The sequence below is a fragment of the Helicoverpa zea genome, chromosome 21 (assembly GCF_022581195.2).
Source record: "Helicoverpa zea isolate HzStark_Cry1AcR chromosome 21, ilHelZeax1.1, whole genome shotgun sequence".
Taxonomy (NCBI): domain Eukaryota; kingdom Metazoa; phylum Arthropoda; class Insecta; order Lepidoptera; family Noctuidae; genus Helicoverpa; species Helicoverpa zea.
Genome location: NC_061472.1, coordinates 10,527,702 through 10,546,852, shown reverse-complemented (window position 1 = coordinate 10,546,852; position 19,151 = coordinate 10,527,702). Strand labels below are relative to the sequence as shown.

The window sequence follows — 19,151 nt, the reverse complement described above, 5'->3', positions numbered from 1 at the left end:
AGATCATAATGTACGACTACCATCCTTCATTCATCACGCCATCTTCAAAATTCTTCGTCTCAATTAGCCCTTACCTTAATGAGAGCCATTTTGGCGCGTTTAACTCAAAAAGAGTTGGCGAGACCGTCGTATTATGTCCAAACTGAGCATTTTCAAAATAACTCGTTTCCGTCCGTTGATTTACACTACAGCTTGCAGTGTTCTGCCCTCAAATATTATGTGGCACGTTTTTTAGGGCTTTTTATATAACCGTCGCGAGTTAGACCCTAACCCTTTTGCGTTCGGCCCTAGAAGAGTAGCATTTGGTAGGCAGGAAATTGTGTCAGTTAAATTAAGTACGGAAATATTAATAGTCCACGTTGAGAACCCATACTTCTCCTGAAGCCAAGATTCTTATGTGAATAGGAAAAATGACATTTCAATTTCGCGCAAAACGTTCTGGCTTAACGTCTTTTACGGTAAAAAATCTCCTGTGCGGATCTGGGTCATTCAAGAGTCCAAGTAGTTAAGTCTACAAAATGCTCGTACAAGCTGTCGAGATGATCAGGATATGCTTGTAAGCATTAATGTTGTCTTAATTGTCTTCCTTTACTGGAAGTTCTTAGAAATCTTGACTAAGTGCCACTGTCGGCACTTCTAAAATCTTCGCCTCTCTCCACATTCTTTAAATACCTTACGTATTTAATTCACCATAGAAGGCAATGGCGTATATGGTCTAATTTATCTAATTGATATCTAATTTGTTGCTGACCTAATCTTCCTCAATTTCTTCACGTCCAACGAAACTTGCAGTTTTAATCGCACAAGTCTTACCATGACCGAAAACTCAAACAGCGATCGATAAGAACAAGACTGATTTAAAAAACTACAATAATGATCACCCGTCGACCCTCAAGCCGTACCCTTTCGGCCCCTTCTCCGCACACTAGTGCACCACTAACTCACGCACACATCGCCGAAATTAAGGCCTTTATGTTTTTTTACATAAGCCGAGGGCAAGGAAAGCGTGGGGCCACGTGGAGGGGTCGCGTGGGGTGCTGGGCGGGGCGATGCAGCTGCACTAGGGCTCCGCCGCCGGCCGCCAGTCGAGGCGCGCGCGTCATCACGACACGTCACGGCTACCCTTCAAACTTTACCGCCAAAATCGGAGTTCGACTCGCTATTGTTCCAAAATTCATATTTTTCTTAAACTTCGAATTGTGATATCTGGCTTTTGATCTTCATAGACATGTAATTTTTTTTTTTGAAAAAGTTGCCAATATTTTTGTGAAGTTTTCGAATTGGCGGGTGTCGGGTTGATGTGTGCGAGCGAGAGGTGTGATATGGAAAGCCCGGGTGAGGAAACAGGACGAGCAGTGCCCCCCGCGCCGCACACCCTCGCCGCCCCGCAGCCGAACGGCTCCAATAAGATCATCGGACGAAATGTGAATGGAACCAGTAAGTCACGCAGTGCTATTAATTTGTTAATGTTTAATGTATAATTTTAATTAATTTTAAATTAGTCGGCACCTTTCATCGTATTTACGGGCTTGGGTGTTGTCAGAATTTTATGTGTCGTTAAGTAAATTGCCGGCAATTTAAATGAACTAAAAAGTTTGCACGAAGTTCGCTTACCTTTTTCAGGCTGTGTCTTTAACGCTGTGTATTGCGCAATTACTTTACTACGACTTGGAAAGATAGACCATTTGTGAAACGGCCTAAAACATAAAAATATGACAATGAATTATATGCATCAGTTATTACTTAACTGTAAGCTACTTTTAATGTAACTCTAAAATTTAATTTAACTAACATACTGAATTGTATATGCGTGGAAAGTTTTTCAGTCGGAAAACTTTCGCTACTTCACAAAAAATTGTTTTCCTAAATAGTAACAACGAATGTATTTTTTATAAATGCATCAAATATGCTATTTCAGTCAACCTGAATTAACCTGAAAAAGTTGTACAATCGATTAGTAATTTCGTGAAGCTTTAAAATGTTAGCTAAAGTTTAAATTAGATATCAGATAAGAAAATAATAGGTCTTTTTTCTTAAATATTATCAACTAGTTATTTCTTGTGGTTTCACTTGCGTCCTGGGGTAACTTTTTGCCGCATAAGGATAAAATACAAGCTTATATCACCCAGGGATAATGAGTGTGTAAGTACTTTTCCAACATTGAAGGATTTTTTAAATCAGGGTACAAATAAGAAAAAAAGCCGGCTTTATTATATTAGTTTAGATCACTAGCCGAGCTTTCCTCCTATTTAATAAATAAATACGTCATCTTATCACAACATTAAAATAAAAACATGTGAGTAGCTGAAAGCTACTGAAAAAGTGACAGACAATGTTACCATATCATTGAGCGAAAGATGACTTTTATTTCTTAATTTATCCATTGGTAAATTCGAAACAATAATTCATGTACATATTTTCCTCATAAAATTTCCTTTACACTGGATTTTCAATTTTCAGTACCGTTTGAACTTATCAACTAAATCGCAGTTAAGGCACTCAGGCACTGAAAGCTTCATGTGCTCAAATGTAAAGTTTCAACTCTGATTTATTATTTATTATTTTTGATTTATTTGCATTATTTAAGCAAAATAGCTTCATCTATCTAGGATATTTTCTTAGATTGATATACCTATCCTATTTGCTAACTGTCACTTTTCTTTAAAGATGTCTTAAAAGGACTTCAGCGTGTTGGCTTCAGCCCCATGTTCGTATTCACAAATTCCGGATCTCTGTAGTCGAGTGGTCTGAAAGAGAAATATAACTTACATAATAGATAACTTACATAGAGCGTATAAATAAAATATAATTCTATAGAGATCGTTATATTCTTTACAGAGTACACATAAATAAAAATGACGTGCAAATATTGTAAACGAAACATCTACGCATCTTCATATTTCAGATAAAGCAACAACACTAAAATAGTAAAAATATTTTTTAACCGACAACCCCAAAAGGATTCGGATTCTCAATTCGGATGTTATTACGCACTTTGTTCCTGTTTTTCACCGAATCAAACAAAAACAACAACTTTTGTTAAAAAAAAAACTAATATCAAAGAAACATACCCAGCTAATATAGCGAGGTCTCCTAATTAAAGCAGGTCGTACAGTAAGAACAATCGTTCACAAGCCGCCGGTAGTTTTTACTAGCGCTCAGTGTGAGCCCAGTTTTTCCGCAGTTACCACGGTTTTTCCGACATCCATGCAACTAGGCGTTTTTGTCAGACCCACTAGATGTGTTGGGATCCACTTGTCTTGATACTTGGGATTTTGACAGCTTATTTTGCGCGAAATTCTGTGTATTTTAGATTTTTTGGGTAACCTGAAATCTATGTTAGTATTAAATTATGGAATCACGGGGTTACTTTGCGAAAATCCATGTATTAAAATGTTGGGAAAAATATGTAAGTAATATTAATTCCAAGATTTTGTCTCGCGGAATTAACGCTACATATTTTTCACAACATTGTATCTATACTGTTATTATTTATTTCTTTGTTTAAATGTTATTTTAATCTTTTTATCTGGGTACACGAATCGGCCCCTATGGGTTAGAGCTAGTTTAAAAAATACATAAAGTAGAATTATAAATTGAAATAAAAAATATATACGCACTTGATAAAATTGTTGGTAAATAAATTCTTACATTTCTCAAATAGTGACGGAGTTTCACATTTAAGATATTTGTAGATACAATAACCGGAATTGTAAATATCTGTTCAGAAATTAAAATGTTACAGACTTTATTGTGGGAATAGATAGCAACTACCAGAAATAACTGGTACATTTTCACTTACAAATGTGTCTCGGAATGGTACAAGAATGCTAATCACTCAATTGTTTATAAAAAAGCGTTTTTTACATTCCCAATTTAGCCGATAAAATGTCGTGAGAATGTTATAAGATTAAAACTGATCTAGTTATTCTAAGAAATAGAAATGTCTTAAAGAAAACTAATGTCAAATTAATTATTTATCAACTACCTAAGTATTAATTAAATTCCTTTAAAATTCCGAGTTAAGTTAGTTATATCATTCGGTTGCAAACAATGTTGATTTCAAAAGAACAGTTCCCACAAATATAATAAATAATAACTGTCAATAACACAATAATTACTCTTTTATATTTTGTTTACTTTCTGATTTATTAATTAAAACTTCTGAAACTATGTAATAAAGTTTTGCCCTATTTGTTGTACACACATTTCACATGTTTTACACGATATTTGAACAAAAAAGATCCTTTAATATTAATTTTTATATTATTTTAATAACAATTTGAAACCTTCTAAGCTGGGCCTGCTTTCTGACAGGAGGAAGAATGAATTTACATAGTCTCTGGCATACTCTGATCGTTTGATGCAATTATTAATTTTGTTAGTCAGTACAAAAAATGCTAGTTTAGTATGAACCAAGCTGTCAACTGCAGAAAACGATCGGTATACCTATTTACTGTTAAACAATGTCATCTCACAACCAACGATCAAAACGTTATAATCGCGCTACTCACATCAAGAAGCGAGGCAGAGACAAAAACCGTCATCCCAAGACAAACCGACGCCAGGCTTGGCAGAAAAACGCAAATTACGGGACGCAGCGGGTTCGATTCCCATCGCGTGCGTCTTTGAATATCATACGTTTTTGTCACATACTCATTGGAAGTGAAGAAAAAACTATTTATTGTTCAAACGTGGAATGGTATAAATGTGTTCATGTTTATAGTATGTACTTTTTTCTGTATTTTAATGAGGTTTTTGTTAATTTTTAATGTAATGAGTAATATAGTAGGGTAATGGTGGTGTTATGTTCTAGAAACAAAAAATATGTAGTCTAGAATATGATTGAGAAGCCTGAACTATATACAGATATTTTTTCCACATTCCTTTAACTGTATTATTGTAGTATTGACTGAATTAGTAAAATTAGGGTACAAATTATACCACTTACCCCTTCAGAAACAGACTTGCTTTATTAATGTTATTTTCATAACAAAACTTAAACTGAATTAAAAACATCTTAATAATACAAAATTAATGTTTTTCGCAAAAATCTCAAGAGAACTTTCTTACCAAAATTATCAAGTGTCAAAATTGTTTTTACCAACTGCACAGCGGTAAAAAGGGCATTATGCAAAATAGTTCCATAAAAATGCAACTGAATAAAAACAAATCTTGGCTGAATTTAATCCGTACATAATAAAGTATAACTATGTCTGCCGTGCAACTGAAAAACTAAGCGAAATGAAACAAAATGGGTAGATTGGAAAAAATGCTAGCGATCTCTTTCGAGAAAGAGGTTCCGTAGCTTTTTATTCTGACTTGATCATGCTTGACAAAAATCTAAATCAAGTAATAGTTGCAGTATTTTGTAATGCCACGAATTTGAAACACTTTGTTCAGGAAATCTTAAATTTTTAGATTTATACGACATTTCTACTTTTTTCAGCGTGTTTAATTTTCTTGGGATATAACTACTTTTTTGCGATATTATAAGATACGTTTGTTTCGACTCTACCTACCTTAAAACAGCCTAGTTTTTCATGAATTATTTCAGAAGTATAATATACCTATATAGTTAATAATTTTCGTTCTTAAGTATTTTTTTAACAAGGATATGATTTGACCGCTATTTCGAAATGAATAAAATTTATCCAACGCCAGGAAGTAATCTTTATCTTTAAAGAAACTAATAGGATTAAAACCTACTTTGTAATCTGCGAGTGTTTCCAAGGAACCCTATTAAGGCGCGGTGCAATACTTTTATTTTTAGCGAGTTTTTTCCGCGGGCAGACGGCCCGGAGCCTTGCCTTGCTAACTAATGTCTGTTAAGGGGAAGCTTTTATAGCGAACTTATGTACTTTTATGAAAAAAAAGAGAATTTTTCGAAAGGAACTTCGAGTGGTTTTTGGGAGCTAAAAAAAATAATTGAGGCTAAGTAAGTATATTAGATTAATTAGGCATATGAGTAAATATTAAAATATTATTCCAGATGTTTTGAAACTACGTACATCTTTTTACTGTAAGATTGAAGAAAACCGGTTTCAAATTATTTTCAGCTTGGAAAACTGCATCGAAACAGTTTTCCGTTTTCATTTACCTTCTGAGTAGATAATTTATTATTAGTTATTTCTCTAACTATATAACATCTTAATTATGTAAAAGTAGATTCAAAGAAGAGTTTAATGACAATTTTACTTTCAAAAGAAGTTTTTGCTTTCTAAGAAAGAACCCCTCTTTAAGTAACCACAACAAAATCTGCATAATATGTAGATGCAAGCCAATTTTTACGAAACTCTAGCATGCATGATATCATACATAATATTTTAAAACTTACAAATGTATGCGCCGAGGTACGTACGTTTCCTTTCTTTAAATAAAAACTTTTATTTTAACTTGATTCCGATGAAAAATGTACCGGATAACCTGTCATATTTTTCCATGTAAATAGAATTTATGAAGTGGCTTCCATGTGATTTTTTTTCACTTTTAATTAAGGTTTGGTCTTTCGGAACTGAGACGGGTGGTTTTAGTGTCAAAGGACCAGAAAGTTAGTGTTTTTTGTTTTTCATGAGGGTTTTCTTGTGTATTTATGCCTGAAAGATATTTAGTTTTCTGTTTCATCGGAACATAGATTAAGTTCCTATTTATATGAACCTAATACATTTTTTCTGAGCTAAACGTCTGTGTGTCTCTATTACAAAACTCTTGCCTATCGATTATCTAAAATGGACATATTACAAGCTAAACTTCAACTGATAGCCTGCAGACATTTTTTCCGAAAGGACCAAAGCGAAAACATCGTAAGCCTTGTTTTGTTAATAAGACGTCTTGTCATTACTTTTATTGGCACCGTTTAAGGCAATATAGCGAATGGCCCCCATATATCGAGATACTACAAATTCTTTAGTTTTTTTCTCACCTGTGTGAAATATCACGCCACTTAAGCGGTTGACATAAAGTTTTTTTTTTTCGAAAGTTAAAATTGAAAGGTCATGTTAATTAATTTCTTCGAATTTTATAGTGTATTCTTGTTGCCTGATATTAAAGAACAATGTTGATGTCAGTGCGTTTGACAAAAAACGGGCTATAAAAATACTCCTTTGTTAAATTGCTTGCACACAACAATATTCGGAAAGAAAAAAATGCTGACCTCATTGAAGTAAGTTAGAGTAAGATTTTTGATTAGAATATGTTACATGTTTGGAAGTAAAGGTGCAGAAATTGGTGACCCGATTTTAGTATCAACCGATCTTTGGAGGCATGTAAGACTTGAAGTTATGCAAACAATAATTAAATCCAGCAAACGGGCAACTCCAATTAGTCCATACAAAAATATTTTAAGGGTCATGATTAAGATAAGGGCACAGTTATTGTGCGGGCATTTTTTCTGGTCCTATTGGCACACCCCCGCACAGACAATACGTTTTTACTCATACAATTCGAATAAAGAACTCGGTTACGCAGAGATGCGTTCGAAAACAGCGAAACGTATTTGAAAAAAGGCTTTTTTCTCTCCTTTCATTCGTTGAATCAGCTTATTTAACAATGCCGCTGTGTGAATATGCAAATCGTATAATTGTCTTGGCGTTTTTATATTTTTTGTGCGCGACGCTACTGTCCGTTGACTTAAGTTGGAATGACGCATCTGTCATTTGTGATATTATAACGCACCGCTTGCCACATACGTAAAACGGAACATTATAATGACTCTGGTTTTTTGTCGCATAAAAATAAACGCGCAACTGCAGCGATGATGTATTTTTTAGTCTAAGATGTGATGAAATATCTCGAAAGGAATGAGGTCCGATGTTTTTCAGGGCCACTCGCTCGGATAATGCGCCGCTGAATTTTCATGAGTAGCAATATTTATCGTGTTTGACGCCATTACGGCCGCGGGCCCAAGGCGGCGACTGGCGTAGGGCCGCAGTACCCTTTATTTATATTACAAAAAGTGTCCGCGACAACGCCTATATACTTTTATCGAATCGTGTATTTTTTTCCGGTGTTAATTCCGCAGATAATGGTCAGAGTCAAATGACCGGGCGGCGGTAAGAAACGGCGGGAATTTCAGCGATGCTCGCGCACTCTTTTAAGCGTGTTTTTTGTGTGGACGGGTTCGGGCGGCGGCTCACATTATTTTTTGCAAGTCCACCGATGAAAACCGTAATGGCATTTTATCGTGCATAAGAGCGGACGGAATCATTAATTATTTATAATAAGTGGCTAGCGCCGAATCGCGCCGTCCATGTTTATTTTAGTCCGGAAAGTTGAGCATCTGTTTTTTTGGCGCGCTGCTGCAGCTATTTTCGCGCGCGTTTGTCCGCGACCACAGATTATCATCGAAGGCTTCGGTTTATGAATTCCAACGCGATGTAAAAATATTTAACGTTGATTGCTTTATTAAGTTAATGATAGTATTATGAGTTAATATAGGAATACTCTGCACTAGAACTTCCATTTCCATTTTACACTCTGAAAAACGTTTCTGAGCTGGTATACTTATATTAACCATAGGACCTACAGAACCTTATGATTATAACTCAACATGTAGTTACATTTATCAGCTAGCTATTTACAATCTTCCATAATGTTCACATTAATCGGAGTGCAGTTGGCAGCCATGTTTTTGTCCAGTGTTGCCATACATAAGAGAACGATTGTTAGTTTTTTAGCGAACACGAAAGTAGGTTAGTCGTGTGCTTAGGATCGTTAACGTTACCAATCACAGCTGTTGTGGTCTTGTGCGTATGCGCAGCTTTTTCTGCGAGATTGGCTTTCAAGTGTAGTTTTAAGACGTATTAGCCTTCGATGTCTTGCTTGGATATTGTACCTGAGATTTAAAAGTTCTTTAATAGCTTGAGGTCCAGGTACATAGGATGCATCATCAACCATTAAAAGTCATAGGTACCTACATCAGAAACAATACTACCTAAATACTCTCTTTCTACGGACTTAATAACCTTAATTTATGGCCGACAGAGACAGAAAAGTACTCAAAAACCGGGTAGTCATGTACCTAATGAAGTTAGGGAGTCTATTCATTCTGCATAAAAGTTATTAAAGAGTTTTTCCTAGTTTCCTCGTCTGTCGCACATTTTCATCCACTGTTTTCTCCGGCTCCGAAAGTATTGAATGAACCGATTAGAAAAATTCTTTCACTGTTGGAAAGCTACATTTTTCCCGAGTAACATAAGCCATATCTTATCAAAGTACGGGCAGTAGTTCTCACAGGACGCAGATGAAACCACTGAAATCGGCTAGTGCGTAATAAATATGCAATGGAATAATTTTATGGCGACAACAATTTAAAAATAAATAAATTACTTAAGCAAGCTCTACGTAGTAAGTTATAAATAATTTAACGAATAATGTCAACATGTTAACTCATTGTTATATAACATAAGCAACACTATCTTATCTTTCTTTTTAATTAATGTTTACTTTAAAAACTTTTAAGAAGGTTTTTAAAATATATTTCATTATACACATTTGCATCGTATGTCGATTTAATCATGTTAATCAGACATCTTTGTTTCTACAATATTTTTACAAAATGTAACAACATATTAAATTAATATAATCTGGATTCTTGTCTCAGAGGTCCTAATCTTCAATCTAAGCAGTTTGTGGTCGTTTTTTTTTTTAAGAATTAACCCTTGCCGCCGTGCGTTGATTTCAACCGGACAGGTCCGATACGATCAACAGATGCAAGGCAGATGTTACCGGACAATAATTGTAACCGAGTGTCGGTAAAGGATTTCCGAACGCATAATTGAAATAATTGATTTTAATTCCGTGATTTTGTTTAGTGGAATTTTGGTAACTTTTTGGAGTTATTTTATTTTAAACGGACGTACTTTTTACACAAATGTATTAAGAAAAAGATTATGCAATCAATTGATATTCAATTGATGCATTTTTATACCTGGGGTAAAGCAGAATATTGTATCAATGGAAAAGTGGCCGTCGTCCTGTATTATAAGGTTTAAATTCTTTCATATTTGGGTCCTTTTGTACGAAGGGTCGTTGACCTGAGCCAAATGTTTGTATTGGTTCGATTATTTATATGTGTATTGACAGGTGTTGAAGGAATGGTCTTTTCAATTGAAGGAGCCTTTAACGTCAAAATGAAGACAGTTTATTTTTACAACAATGACCGTTTTAAACTGTAAATACCTTTAATACTTCATGAGCAATTTTATTGCACTTGTCTTGTAATTCCATTTAAACTACTGACATATTATGGCATATGTGTTGATAATGTGATAAGTGCATTAAAAGTCTACCAATTACTTAGGTATCTTTTTGATTGATCAGATTTTGTAACCCTAAACTGACGTGTCTGTCAGTCAGTCCGATTTTTTCTTTCGAAATGATTAAATAGGTATCAATTATTTCGACCCTCAAACGCTCAAATTAGGTGCCTTGGAAACACATTAATAGACCACAGAGTCTTATAAAACCGCAAATATTAATAAAGCATTGACCACAAAATATGAAAACTGATTTACAACTAGTCGCAAGTATTGCCAGCTAGAAAAAATCAAAGCCAACTGTCGTTTGACCCAAATGACATGGCAGTACCTAATCTATAAAATAGTTCTCGTATTAAAATTACATTTATGCGACTGTCGACCTTATTCCTATAGAGATAAGGTTGTTTAATCAGATGGAATGTAAGTAATTATAGTAATGACGGGATGTAGGTCGCGAATCGTTTTATTTGTTTTAAGAAAAATGGCCCATTTTTTCGTAGTTTTTTTTTTTGCTTTTTATGTCTGGTAATGTTCTGACTTTTAAAGCCTTGAATGATTGAACTTTGAACTGAAAGAAATAAGCTACTCAGGGGCTTTAGGTACAATTTTTATTTTTCTTCGAAGTTACGCCAGTATTGGCCTATAAGTAAATGTCAGTTCATTGTTAACGAGGTTTCTATTGAATCGTATCCTCCTTTGACCTCCAGACATTGTTCGGGCTGTCAAACAGCTGACTCATTCACTTTTTCCCGCCTTCCCGTGTCCGCATAGACACAGATTTACTTTTTATCCATTTCGTGACTCAAACAGCTTGGTAGAAGTGAAGCTACTAAAAAAAATATCACACCTATGGCGTTATAAATTACATCCTTCATTGCCCATTCGATTTCAATATAACTAGAAAAAAATATCATACAAAGGGGTAACTTTCAATTTCTCCACTAATTAATTAACGTTCCTAACATATGTTTAGACGTACTATTTGTTACGCTTTCTCTGTAGGCATTATATCACTAACCCTTTGCCACCTGTTGAGGGAAAAAATGACAACAGTTGTTTCCCGCCAGGATTTGTTTTATTTCTTTTTAATTGTTGTTTGAGACATTGGTTTTTCGTCTTCGGTTTGGGGTTAACTGATTTTAATGGCCGACGCATCGGAAGTGACATGTGTCGATGTGTTCGTCATTATATTTAATTTTATTGTTCGCTTCCAGTTTTTTAGTCCAGTGGATCGCACTGTGGACAAATTGTATTCGCATTCTAACTTATCTCGTTTCTTTTACTATTATTATGACATGTTATGCAGTCATGAATGAAATTATCTACGTATCATAATGTGTCATCTTTTTAGATTGTGTTATTGTGCTTGGTATGAAGTATTTTAATACTTAATCGTTTAAAAGAAAACTAACTATCCATTGGTGCTCTTGTTTGTTTTTATTGTTTTGAATAGCAATGCTAATTTGCTAACTCATACCTTGTTATTTATGGATGGTGATTACTAAGTCATCAATGTAAACGAAAAAAGTCAGGAATTGAGCTTATACAGAAACAGTTTCGAAAATGCAAGCTTTTAAGACAGACAGCTTTTTCAGGAAGATGAGACCTGCTGCGTCATGCGTACTAATAATTAGGACTGATGCGTAGTATAACTAAAAAATTAGGACTTTTCACGATTCAGAAATCACAACTTAGGTTCCTGATCCATTAGTAGTAACTATCTTACCATATCATTAATACGAGAGGGGACTTTTAAATTATAATCCCATACCAGATACCCCTATTCAAATTCATCAATACATAATTATTCAAAAACCAAAACAATTCAAAATTCTAAAAAAACTTGGCCCTCTTTCATAGCGTCGTGTCCTCTGTCTGTCTATGGATAATGTTTTTTACACCGACACCTGTAGGCTGGGGAGGGCCGGAGGATGAACCAAAAAACTTAATGAAATGAACGTGAGAATTCTATGTTTTGATATTAATACTGCCGTGGATTGCTCCTAAGGAATAAGGGGACAGAATTGTCTGAACTTATTTTTAGATCAGCTAATTACTTTTTGAGGTAAATATATTTTGTTTTTGGCACGAGGATACCTACAGTTTTCGTATTTGTGAAGTTAAGATATTTACTCATTACTCTTAGTAGGTAGGTACCCTTGTTCTCTATGCAAGTATATTTTGAAAATTTAAGTGAATTAAATTGCAAAGGCTCAGATTAGAGAAATCTAAGAGCGAAGGTTAGTTCTTAGATTCACGTCTGCAATTCCTGTTTTACTTGAAGTCATTTTTAAGAGTAGTCTTAACAATTATGGTAATCTGTGGTAGTAGGAAAAGAGGCTTGTAGAACATCGATATATATGATATAATAAGTGCATACAAGAAGCCGTAAAATATACCAATATTTTGAATACAAACATCATTAACAACATCAATATAAAACCATCGACAGATAATCAACTATTTACACGACTGTTAATCGAAAACGGCCATCATTAAAATAAAACGCAACATCAAAGCCACCTTTACATTCTCAAATCAAGATAATACGCCATCAAACCTATTTATTATTCATTTCTAAGCAAGAAACTTTTTATCCGACAACTGTCCACTCGCCCCCATTTTATTTTTTACTCTAAACTTTTTCTCTATGGTCATGTTTGACGTTCTCACGGAAGAGGTTGAATGGACTGGTGTTCTCTAGACTTGAAAAAAACACGGAAGGGTTGCTAGTATTAAAAATTATTAGTTTGTTTTTGGTGTACGTAAGGTGCTGTATAAGGGTGGGAATAAGTGACCCTCGGATTTAACATCCGGGAAGATGTTTTAGTTTAATGAGAGGATATGGACAGATAAAAACTTCATTACTGCGTGGACCGAGAGTGTTCGGTTACGTATGAGAATGTTGCAAGGGTTGGGAAGAGGTTGTATTGTTCAGTCGATCTCATGGTCAAGAGTTTGTGCTATGAAGGTTGGGGTCACTCGTCTATGAATCGAATAGATGTGTGAATAATTCATAATACATCGTTTCAATAATTATAGAATGCTCCTGGCATCGTCGTGCGGGTTTTGAAAGACTAAACATGTCATAGTTAGGTAGTATTTAATAAATGTGTCTCACTGAACACATAATATATTACGATCATAATTAAAAGATAATATCCCAACACGAACTTACATGACAACAACGTAAAACAAAATTATAGTGTACATGCAATGCACTTCATTTAACACTAAAACGCCTAAATTAGTAGAGCGTGTCAATAGGAGCCAGTGTAAACAGCGACGTTGAAGGGTTAACCCGCGCTGTCACTCACTGACAGATGGCCGCCACGGATAGGGTTGGCCGACATTACAAACTTTTTGTTACACTTTTTTAGGGACACGGAAGTTGATTTTTGTGTCATTATTTTATTTTGACCTAATAAAGTTTTTAGGTTGCGACAGATTTTGGATTCTGTTGTTATTATGGGTATTTTTAGTTCCTGTTGTTTTAACATTTTTTAAAATTCGATTCTACCTTAATAATAGACAAAAATGAATTTTAAAATTGACAGCCCTAACCTCAAACATAAATTCAACCCTACCACAGTCGACGGTGGTCAAAAAGAGCGTTAATTATTTCGAAGTCGATTTTTTTATGAAAAAAAAACTTAGAAAAACGACTGTAAGGTGCTAAGTACGAGGCCCCAGGCCTAGGGTATCAATTAGACAGAATAATGGAGAAGCAACATGTGTAGGGGCTTAAGTGGCGCTTCGGGGTAAAAACGTTTGTGGGTCAATTTATTGCCTTTTTGAGGTAAAACAAAGGCTTTGGCTTTGATGATTGATTCTTATTGTGTGGTGTAGGATTTTATGTAAATTAGTATATATTTCTTCTTGCAGTTATTTAAATAGTCTAGTAGTAGTATTATAATAGGAAAATTAAATACCTAATACTGCTGACATAATTTTAATTCACCTATATGTCTCTTCCAGGCCATGGGACTATGTATTTGGTCCCGGATTTTTGGAAGTAGAGCCGAAATCGAAAGGGCTTTTTATTTCAATTATTTTTAAGACAAAAATAAATATATTACCAGCATTTTAAAAGAATTATACCCATATTTCTCCCACTAGCCCATAACAGCAGAACACTAAGCTCTTACAACACTAACTCACAAATACGTAGCTAATAGTAACCAACAAATCTTTTAACAACTGCGTCAAATTTACTACTCATTTCAATAACTCTTCATCTCCCTTCACGCGTTATTAGTAGAGATGTTTGTTTGCGCGCGGTATAGTTCAGTGGCGCACTGGGTCATTTTACATTTTACTCAGGGGTCGAGACAAACCTGTTTTTTGTTATGGATAGGGATGAGAGCATGGTTCTGATGTAGGGTTGTCTAGTAATATCTTGTTAAAAACTTTAATCTATTTTGCTAATACGTATACTGAAACTACTAAATCGATTTTTACACTTATACTTTTCATCTAGTAGCGAGAAGTAGTTATTTCGGGACGCCACTGGAACCGCGGGTAAAAAATGCTTTTCAACACACTGATCTAAAATTGCTTAATTGAAATCAATTGTGAATGAAAGTAATCACTTCAACTATGAATTCTCATCTCAAATCTTTTTTTAATTCATAATATCATTGCGGTCATCCGAACCTTACGCGGATCTTTTAATTCACTTGACAACCCTATTGAACACAAAAAAACGGGGTAGAATCTGTAGAATCGTCGATAAAAACCATAGGGTTGGCGATTTATTGACAATCTCGGGTGGTCACCTGGATAGAGTGAAATATTTCCACCATCGTGACATAGTTTTGGTAAATTAGACATTTTTATTTATTTGTACAGATAAGATTTGTTTTTAAACAAATAAATTATGTTGTTTGAGGTTGATAGGAAACCGAATGGGTGTGGATGGCCTTCTAATTAATTTGTATGATTTATAAGGAATAGTGAGTTTTTTTCTATATCTATCTATGTACTTTCCTCGAGTACCATATAGCCAAATCGGTTCAGTCGTTCATGATATCAATTGTGAAATCGTAATTTAACTCAGAGACGAATCAATTCCCCGCGTTTAGCACAAATTATTCTACAATTTTACTGCAATAATTACACAAAAATTAACCCAGCTAATTTAAACATACCAAGAACAAAAACACATGCCGGTCAAACTAATTTCTTTATTATATTTGATTAACCCTTCAAACGGCGGGTCGTAATTACCCAACAGATGCAACTCTGATTAATTACTAGAAAAAGCCTGGGTCAGCGGCACCTGCCCCGAAAATCTCACTTTCGATCGCTGGTAAAGATCTAAAAAATTGATGAGACATACTCTAATGTTGGTGGTTCCGTACAGTTAAGTCCGCCATTGTACTTAGTAGTGCAAGAACTATTAAATGAATAAAGGTGCCCTATTGGGCAGCCAGATAAAGGTAAGAAGAAAGATGGTGAAATAGATATTGTTTTGCCAAGGTTTTTACCAAATTCGCCTTAAGTACCTACATATCTATATCTTTCCTTTCAATCGGTCCAGCTGAAAAACGCTGAAGGATAGAGAAGAGAACAAACTCAACAAAGATTAAATAATGACCAAGAACATTGTCGTTAGGACAAACAAGTGCCAAATTCTTTTCTTTCTACTTTTCTGCAAGTGATTTCTGTCTCAAAATGCTAAGAGAAACTCCAACCAACCAGAAGGAAGGTTTTATATTTTTTGTGTGGATCCCCAATTCGTATGAAGAAAGTTTTTCTGTCTAATCTCGTATGTAAATCGACGAGTCATTGTCTTTTGTCGGTTTTTTCATAACCCAGCGTCAGCGGAAGTCATATGGAATTAGGATTTTTATAATCGAGATTTTTTAAGTGTCTGTCATTAGTTTGATTTCGATAAAAAAGATCAAATACAATCAGTTGCTTTTATGCATTTTAATGAGGACCATAATCCTTAGAAGTGGTTTAAGAAATTGATAAGCTCAAAAGTTAATAATTCGTGTGTAAATTAAAGCAACTTGCTTTCGTATCACGAATAATAATTATTTAAAAAAATAGCAACACAGCAAAAAAAAATATTTTGAAATCTACAGTGTGTCTTACTAAGAACTCTTCGCTTTTGACCTTTGGGTATAGAGCAGCAAATACCTAAAATTGCACCTACATACTTCTTTGAATGCAATTCACAAATACTTTTAGAAAACTTGCCTACCGATTGAGACACTACTTGACCTCACCTATTAGCAATTAGCTGTAAGTAATTAACTTCAATTAATTAGGCCATGATTAAAACTATTTTCATTAGCAAAACTTAAAAATAATCCGCAAATTAAAGCTTCGCAAGTTCCATTAAATACGTTACGCTGTGATTCATATCTAACGATCCTTTTTTTCATAAAAAATACGCATCCGTTTTAATATGCGCCGGCGCAAAATTCGCATACACTGTGAAGAAATCCGAAAAAAAATTTAAGAAAAAACCAACCTGTAAAGACGTATAAATATTCATAAATAACGCATTACGCATATCAATCACAATACAAGTGTTAGTAAGGATCTAATGTCATGCACAGGCACACCCCGCCATTTTGTCTTGGCTGTCATTAGCGTGATTTCTCAGCAAGTTCGTTTTGTATGGTTTATGCAAATTATATAATGGTGACAACGGACTGTTTTTGTTTATCCGTTGATCTTAACCGTGATAATATGATGCATCGTCAGATGGGTAGGTACCATTATTCTTTTCACCGTGATTTTTTCAATCATATTTGCAAAGGTTTTGTTAGATCTAATTGTTTTATTTAGTTACTCACATGAGTGGGAAGAGTGAATATTTACTTTCAATTACTGATATTAAGTCCTGATTAAGTACCCAAGTATACCTACTTACATATAATTAATATCTGTCTACTAATTTAATTTATTTTTTTTAGTTAAAGATTCTTGCTTACTACCAAAGGCTGCTAAATCTTTGCAAAATGATATTGCAAAGTGTCTTATTTTAATTTCGAAGGTTATACAGTATACAGACGCTATACAGTCTTCTTAAAGAATTTATCAATCCATCAAAATTAATTCCATAAACATTTCGCGCCATCGCGCCAACCCAAAGACAATCCCGCCAAAATAAAGATGCGTTCAATTTATGCGCGAACACGCCATAGAATAAAGAACGAGTTTTTTTATCAATTCCTTTCGATTTAACCCTCAAAAGCTAATTATCGTATTGAGGAATTAGTCGGTATTTTCGCACGGTGCGAGATGCACGTGTTTTGTGGTAACCGAGAAGGTAATTACTTACTTAGTTTTGTTATGCTAATTATTTGTTTCTTCTACGGAAATTAACTCAGTTTATCTGTTAAACCGTTATTATTTTATGTCATTTGATATTAATTTGATGCTTGTTTGGAATTTTGTGGGATCTTGTCTTGTCTAGTGTGAAATAGGGGTGTACCTAGATGTTAATTTATGGTACAAGGGTCTTTTACATTTTTACGGTTTTCATTTACATTTTGGCTAATTATCGAATTTTATCTTACTTGTATAGAGTAAAAAAACCTGCTTTTAAATAAATGTAGGTATTACAGTTTGCCTCGCTTCTTTTTTACCATTCTTGTATTTACTTTAAACAATTAATTACCCTGGCCGCCATAGGATTTAATGAAGCCATACTATGCACACATGTCTAGAATTTGTCACAAAAACCATCCCCTTTGCTCTGACTACCAGCTCTCCACTCCCGAGTAGCATTCCGCCCCACCTTTTCTTCCATAGAAGTCTATTTGCATACTCTATGAATACCCGCAGACTTCAGACTAAACAGTCGGCCGACAGTTGAACCAAAATCAAAAATCGTTTATGCAAAACAGCGTTTTTTGAACGTCAGAATTTTACAAAAGACAGCCTCCATTCTATCCTATGTGTTTGTGCTGGGAAGAAGTGGCGCAACAAACTCCCCAGCAACACGTCTGTCTGTAGGTTAGAAGAATCTTTCAACAATTCTTAATATATAAACCCGACGGCTAGAAAAAACTTATTTTGAAGAAAATCTTGATTTCAATGAAAGTTTTCAGTCGACTTGATAGTGAACCAATACCTGATCTGTGTAATGTGCGTGCTACCATTCATCTTCATACTGATTTATGAGCCCAAACAAACTATAGGCCGACTAAAAGTTTGCAGTGTGCTCTTAATGATCAACGATTTGATAAAAATGACCGGCGTGCAACTGCTGCCATTTCAGTATGCAAATACTGTTACACTGTCTTTTGTTTTTTATTTAAAGTTCCTCATTCTTATGTTTCAATTAAAGGAGAGTGGGTTTTTGAGGTCCTAATTAGTGGACACAACTTTGCATATACAGTACATATCATATCATTGATTCGATTTTTAAACTCATTTATGTTCATAAAATCTTTTTAAATGTCAGGTTTATAAAAAAATAAGGTAAAAATAATACCAACCTCATACCATCATACATTGCTTATTGAAAATACTGCACATCTATGTCTTAAGGACACACAAAGTATGCAAAGGACTTCAATACTGCAAAAAAGTAACAAAAAAAAACTAAAATTACAAGTTTAAAAAATCTTCTTCCCAAAATAGAAGATGCAACTCAAAAAAAACTTATTTCCATACCTTCTCACGAATAAGTACACTAAGCTAATTAAACAAAAGTGGAACAAACTGGAGACAAGAAAAAAACCTTTTTACTAATCAGCAAAAAACTTCAAGACATCGTGAGAGATGCATAAAATTAACTTGTAATAAATACATGTATGCAAATGTCTACGTGACCACTTTTTAACCGTCAAATCCGTAGCGGACCCCGATTGGGGTCTGAACATCAATGTCACCGTAAGCTCGGTTTAGACCCCAATCGGGGTCTGC

The 19,151-nt window shown here is 34.6% G+C and overlaps 1 protein-coding gene across 1 annotated transcript in view; it reads left to right on the top strand.

The window, feature by feature from the left end:
• Nucleotides 1-324: 324 nt before the first annotated feature.
• The window catches only part of LOC124640866 (NGFI-A-binding protein homolog), a 34,291-nt gene continuing 15,464 nt past the window's right edge, over nucleotides 325-19,151 (top strand). The window contains exon 1 of the mRNA XM_047178806.1: nucleotides 325-1,437. Within this exon, the coding sequence (XP_047034762.1) occupies nucleotides 1,299-1,437 (139 nt within the window). The 5' untranslated portion in view covers nucleotides 325-1,298. The remainder of the gene's footprint in view (nucleotides 1,438-19,151) is intronic.